The sequence below is a fragment of the Vicia villosa genome, linkage group LG2, assembly GCF_029867415.1.
Source record: "Vicia villosa cultivar HV-30 ecotype Madison, WI linkage group LG2, Vvil1.0, whole genome shotgun sequence".
In the NCBI taxonomy this organism is placed as follows: domain Eukaryota; kingdom Viridiplantae; phylum Streptophyta; class Magnoliopsida; order Fabales; family Fabaceae; genus Vicia; species Vicia villosa.
In genome coordinates, this window is record NC_081181.1 from 115,619,557 (window position 1) to 115,626,793 (window position 7,237).

At 34.4% G+C, this 7,237-nt stretch overlaps 1 protein-coding gene across 1 annotated transcript; it reads left to right on the forward strand.

The window, feature by feature from the left end:
* Positions 1–296: 296 nt before the first annotated feature.
* Positions 297–1,379, forward strand: LOC131649840 (F-box/kelch-repeat protein At3g23880-like). Its single transcript, XM_058919593.1, has one exon. It carries the CDS (start codon positions 297–299, stop codon positions 1,377–1,379), a length of 1,083 nt encoding a protein of 360 aa, XP_058775576.1.
* Positions 1,380–7,237: the final 5,858 nt, after the last annotated feature.

The window sequence follows — 7,237 nt, forward strand, 5'->3', positions numbered from 1 at the left end:
TAATATAATTAAGTTTAACAATCTTAATTGTAGTGCAAATGGTTTATTGGATATACATATTATTCAATTTTATTTATAATTTATAATTTGTGTATCATTAATATTAATAATATTAATCAATTTTACTCCGTGCAAGGGTACACGCACTAGTTTAAAAAAAAATTGTTAATAAAATAAAAGTACAAACTTAAATTGTTAGCTGGAGAATTAAAAAATAAGATGAAATAGTTGTCTTATAGCCCATACCTATATGGCTATATAAAACAAGTGCTGCCACCGAAACCCTAGGTACTCAAATGGACGAAACAACCGCAGTCACCGAAACCCTAACAACTTTGTCATTACCGATTCTTCCGTTTGAATTTGTAGAAGAAATTCTTTGTCGTTTGCCGGTGAAGCTTCTCCTTCAACTTCGATGTCTATGTAAGTCCTTTGATACCCTAATTTCTGATCCCAAATTCATTAAGAAACATCTTCACATCTCAACCGCGTGCCCCCGCCTCCTTATATTCTCCGACGACGACTACTCCTATGAACTGTCTTACCCACTTCACTTCAATTTTAGTGTTGTCACCAATAATGCCACCCAACACTACTGCCCTTTCAAAATCCACTGCCCTTCTATCTTGGGCTCTTGTGACGGAATGTTTTGTTTGAAATTCAATGGATCTATTACTTTGTGGAACCCTTCCATTCAAAAACTCAAAACATTACCTTCTTTAGATGCACGTGGACGTTGTGGTTTTCCTTCCTATGGTTTTGGATTTGATACTTTAATTAATAACTATAAGGTGATTTGTGTTTTTCCCAATATTGGTAGCCATGCAAAAAGTATAGCTAAAATAATGGTTCATACATTGGGTACTAATTCGTGGAGAATGATTGCAGGTGAGTTTCCTATCCCAAGAATTAGGTCGTTGAAATTTGTTAGTGGCAAACTCAACTGGATTGCTTCTAAATTTGTTGTTTCTTTTGATTTGGGGAATGAGTCTTATTTTTTGCCTCCTAAGTTAGGAGGGGAGGTTGTGAATAATAGGATCTTAGAAGTCTTGAGGGGTTGTTTGTGTATCTTTGTTCATAGTCACATGTTTACTAGTGTTTGGATGATGAAGGAATATGGAAATGAGGAGACTTGGACTCAATTATTTCGCGTCTCTCGCACGGAAAATCCGTTCTTTGATCTATTTGCCAAGCCAGTATGGATTTCTGATGAAGACCTAGTGCTGACGAAGAGGGAACAAACACCGGCATCATGGAAAATGAATTTCGCCATTTGTAATTTCAGAAACAGTGTTTTTAGAATTCAAATAATTCAAAGCATGAATGGTTGGTGTACTCCTGAAGTCTACATTGAGAGTTTGGTATCACCTTGTTTTTAATGTGAGGATGTCAATGTTATTTGGTATCACATTGTGACTTAATTGTTGTTATTCTCATTATTAGATAGTTAGATTCATTTATTCTCTTTTCATGCATTACCTTTTATTTACAACTATAGGTTTCTTTAGATAATTTGTGATTTTATTTATAAAATTAGCATTTAAACCAATGCACTAGTATATTTGTTGAAGTATCTGCTAACTACCGTACACATTTAATAATGTCATGCATGTGGTATTTAGTGAAAGTTTATGAATATGAAGGTGGTCTCAATGAGTGTATACAAAAATATGAACTTCTAGAAATGGAGATGAATGTTTCTCCACCTTGTGAAAAATCATGGTTCCTACAGAAAAGACTTTGTGTGTGCATTTGGGATTGAAGTAATCATGTGCCAACTACTTCATGGTGATGTAAAAATTTAGTATGTAGTTTAAAGAATATAATATCCGTATAGTTCTTTTTTGTTTCATTTTATACGCTTATGTTTTGTATGATCTGCATTTTGTTTTGTTACCAATAAATTGTCAATAGTTTGAAGTGAACTTTTACTATTACAAAAGCCTGTCTTTGATTCAAGACCTTAAAATGAAGGCTAAATAAACTACTACTTGAAAATGATATGATCAAAGTAACTAATGAAATAAAAAATTTAGATATCTCATGTCAAACATCTCATTATGGCGGTAAGGCCTTAATACTTTATCAGATTGAAAGAAACAAAAGATATTAAATTGCAATCCATGTTGGCATCAGTGGTATAATTGTTTGCTTGCTTCTATGGAACTTTATGTTAATATAATGCAAGCAAAGCCACTTTTTATTTAGTTGAACATGTTTGAAGTTAGCGAAAATTTGGATACAGCAAACTCAGATGTTCATATAAGGATGTCTTGAAATCTGATCTAACATTATAAAAATAGACAAGGTAGGAATACAAATAACAGTGCAGGAAAGCAATAAAAACACAACAGAATTGTTAATCCAGTTCGGTTCAACCAACCTACATCTGGGGGCTACCAAACCAGGAAGAAGACTCCACTATCAGTAGTATTATTTTATGTAAACAACCTCCGGTTTACAGGCAACAACCTCCGACTACCTAATCACTACCCAATGAAACCTTTACCTTAGAAACTCATCTAAGATAAGAGAACCTCTGCTCACTCTCTAGTGGTACCTAAACCTGCTACAAACCCCTGCAACATACAAAATCAGTTTGGAGAACATCACTCTAAACACAAAACAGTCAAAAACTCTTTGACACAAATAAACTTGGAATTGCTTCATAGTTTCTTCCAAGGACACAACTGCACTCATTGCTTCACAGCTTCTTCCACAGACACAACTGCACTCATTGTTTTACAGCATCTGAGTGAGTAAAATAAACCTCTTGCCTACAGGCTTCGAGGCACAAATCAGTGATCATCCCACAATCCGGGTGGTTCACTTATATGGCTAACCCTAAAGACTACATCTTTCTAAAACCGGCTAGCTTCCTAAAACTAGGTTACAACTACTTATTTATAACCTATTACCCAACTGGATTTGGGCCTTCAAAATAACAGCATAAGTTGTAACAAACTTATGTAGTAACAAACTTTGTACACTCTACTCCAATACAATTATCAAAGAGACAATTGCTTGGCTCACAAGAAACACTAAGAACAAATAAACCTAACTCACAAATCGCAACACACAATGTTCTTCACGTAAAATCTCTGCCTCTGAAAGTAGGACTAGTAGTCTTCTTATAGGCAGCTCCTGGGCCTTGGGCCTAACAAACATAAATTAGGGTTAACCAAGTTAACATAATTTTCACAAATCAGGGTGCTAAAAATCAACCCATGGCTCGTTCTCTTACTGATATACAATCAGCACAATCGTTAGTTTCCTAAAATATAGCCTGAGATAAAGTAGGAAACAAAACAGAAACATAACATCACTTGATGTTCAGGTGACGATGTCACAACATTCATCTTGACATCACTAAAATTTGTATTAGCTAAAATCACATCTCCTGCAGAAAACCACACATGCATGTCATGACATCAGTCAAGAAATCTAAACTCAGAATTATGTTTTACCATAAAATGCAGCCAATCCAAAACATCTATAAACTCCCTCTTTGGCAAATTTTTGGCTAAAACATCCTGTTGAACAATTTGTTAAAGGTCGAACCCGAGTCTTTAATTAATTCTCTAAAATCCTCCTCCTCATCCATCTTTAGAAACCCTTTTCACCTCCCATTGGAATAATCTTCATAGTGACTATGCCTTCATATACCAATCTTTGTTATAAGTTTGAAATATCACCCATGCTCCACACATAACCAATATATCCTTTCTTAGCCCATTCCATTTCGTCACCACTTATCGTAATTGATATACCCATTCCATGTTGTGATTCTCCGTTTTGGATATCTTTTTTCTTTCATTTGGTCCCCATTCAACGGTTTCTCCTCAGTTATGATAAGTTATGTTATTTCTATTTGCGTCTCCATACAATTTCCCTGCTCTTCTTAAGCCTTGATTTCTCACATTCCTTTATCTATCTTTAATCCCATTTGAGACTTGTTCTAAATATCTTTTAGGTTTTGCTAACCTATTCATATTTGAATGAAACCTGCCTACAACTTTAGGTCACATCTTTGCTCTTCCCCCAATCTTACAAATTTTGATATATTAACCCACATTTTATTCGATTAGAACCAAATATCATTGAGTTGATTTTCCACCCATACTTGATTTTTCACTCCTCCATATCTAACAAATCGAAACACTTTTTCCATTATACCTTCCATGGTCCTTATTATAAGTGAAAGTTTACTTTTTAGATTCATTCAATAATTAATGTATCTGGTCCATATATAGGCCAAATACATTGATCATTCCATGAATCTAAAAAATGAATTTTGTTGGCACCTAAAGGAATGAACTTAACATCCCAATCCATGGCACCTAAAGGGAACTTACAAACCTCGCTTTAGACACAACCCCTAAAAACTCGTACTACAAAGTTGCGTACTGTAACACCCTTCTAAACCCCGCGACAATTTTAAACAGTTATATCAGAGTAAAACATAAACACAAGGGTGCCACAATTATTTAAAATAGATAAACCAATCATGGTCAAGTCATGCTTCATTAGGAAACGATTTAACAAAACACAATTATGTTTATCACAGCTGAATAAGAAACATCATCAACATAATCAAATGGAAATATAATCCAACACCAATTAAAATAGAGAATTCTCATAAATCTCAATAACTATCGCCCCCCAGTGTTACAAGATCAGAGCATGACCGACACGACCCAACATAAATGGATAAACTCTACGAGTCATCCTCACCGAGTGTAATACGGTGAACTGACTTTATCGAAATGTACGGTAAGCAAGAGTCGCCACCGACTTTTATTTTATCCAAATATCGGAAAGGCTAAAAGAACAGAAAAAAACCTTTTAAATAAAAACAGGGTTCGGGGGGTAATTATGCAAAGGGAAGGTGTAAGGCACCCTTTGCATCCATGGTTTTCCATGGGCTCTTAATTGCTTTGCTCTTTGTTTTCAGAAATGTAGAAGAAAAGAATATGGACTTTAGCTCGTAAATGAGCGTAGCCATTTTGAAGGTTTATGAGAAAGAATATGAAAAAGGTTTTAGAGCAAGGCAAAGCAATTAGGGGCAATTACCTGGTTAGATGAAAAATGTTCTTTTAGCCTTTCAGGGTGAAAGGGTCTATCCATGCCATAAGAGGGCAGGAAGCCTTTCATTTGGAGGTTGAAGGGTCATCGAGAGTTCGTTCGCCATAAGACTGTCCCATGCCATAGAGAGGCAGGTAGTCTAAGGGAAGAACCAGAATAGCCTTTCGTAGGCAGCCAGAGGATACCTCAGCCTTTTCGTAGGCAACTTCCGAGGGTCGAGATCATGTTTAGTGTATCGAAGGCAGCATCATTAGGGACCCATGATCTTAATCGAGGCAACATGGCTGAGGTATCCTCGTATTCGAGGGACATGGCTATTCTGCAAAAACACAAGGCAACAAAGGCAACATGCAACAGGCAGCAAAGAGTTTACCCCAAAAGTGTGCGTGTGTGCAACAATCACGTGATTTGATTCAGAAATTTATCTTATAACTAGTTATTCTAGGTTAATTACAGGCTTGCACTCCCTAGAATTACTAACCACAGCAACTAATACTAACAATTAAAGCAATAGTGGGGGAAGGGAAAATGAAACCAGCGGGGGGAAGGGAAATTGAAACCAGCGGGATAATAATGCTATAGGTCTAACACAAGTAATAATTAAGATTAGGGTTTAGGGTTACCGACTATTCGAAGCTTTGGCATTTGGCAAACCCTGAAAGGTGGGAAAAATAAGAAGCAATGGTAGGGTGAGTGCATTATCGGTTCAGAGGCAAACATGACTAACCCTAATCAAAAATAAAAGGATAAAAGAAATTAAAATAAATAACCAGACACTTAACTTTGAATTTGATCTGGTATGGTTGGCGGTCGGAGGAAACCTCGGGGTTAACCCTGAAAAATGGCAAAGGCAAAGGCAAAAAAATAGATGTGAGTGTATGCGGAGTTCGAAAGGTAAACCTTAAAATAAAAGGAAACAAAATAGACTTAAAAATTAAATTGAATACTTAGCTTCGGATCTTGGTCAGGCGCATAGTCGGAGTGTATTGGAAGAGCAACCTTGAAAAGGACACAGAAACACAAATATTTCAGTGTATGGAACGATCTTTGTAAACCCTGATTAGGGTACGAATTGAATAAGATAATGTAAACAATTTAATTAATTATTGGTCTCGCGACCTAATTAATTAAATCGAGAAGAGAAAATAAAATCAGACACTCAGGTATTTTTTATGAATTAAAATAAGATATATATGAATTTTTGAGAATATATAAGAAAAATAAATATAATTTAAATAAATATGAAAATAAGAAAATAAATAAAATAAAATAATTTAAATGAAATAAATATTATATATTATAAATAAATAAAAGAAAATAATATGTGTAAATAAATTAAATGATATATATATATATATATATATATATATATATATATATATATATATATATATGAATAAAATAAAGGAAATAATTAAATAAATAAATAAACAAAATAATTATTATTATTAATCATAATAAAAAAACATTTTGAAAGTATATACAATAGTTTTTATTAGGATAAAGAAAAAGGATTTAAAACAACATATATATATATATATATATATATATATATATATATATATATATATATATATATATATATATATATATATATATATATATTAATATAGAAAATAAATATAAGGCTATGTAATTAAAATAAAAAAAATTATGAAAAACTTAGCTTTTGATCATGTGTGGCACATGCGCGTGGAGTATGGTACGCCTGCGCTACCTGGAACGTTGGATTGAGAGAGAGAGAGATATCTGATGGCTGGCAGCGAGAGGGTACATGACATGATGGTGCGTCATAACGCACTGGATCAGGGGGAGATTTTAAAAACGCGCGCGCGAGGCTGCCACTATGAGAGTGACACGTCGTTGTCTTCTACCTTGGAAAAGTTCAGAAACCCCTTTTTACAGCGCTTTTCACAAAAGCGCTATAAAAGCCCCATTCTTTAACACCTGAAAAATAGCAAATAGGCCCAAACACACACAGAAATTTTTCGCGAGGCATTCAACATGCTCGTATGAATCTTACGAACCTGAACATGGTCTTAATTTGGTCAAAAAGAACCTGTGTGAAAAAGCCCTAAAAAAAGCTTCGAAACCCTATTATGGCATATTATTCAAAACAACATAATAACTAACACATATAATTCTCCAGAAT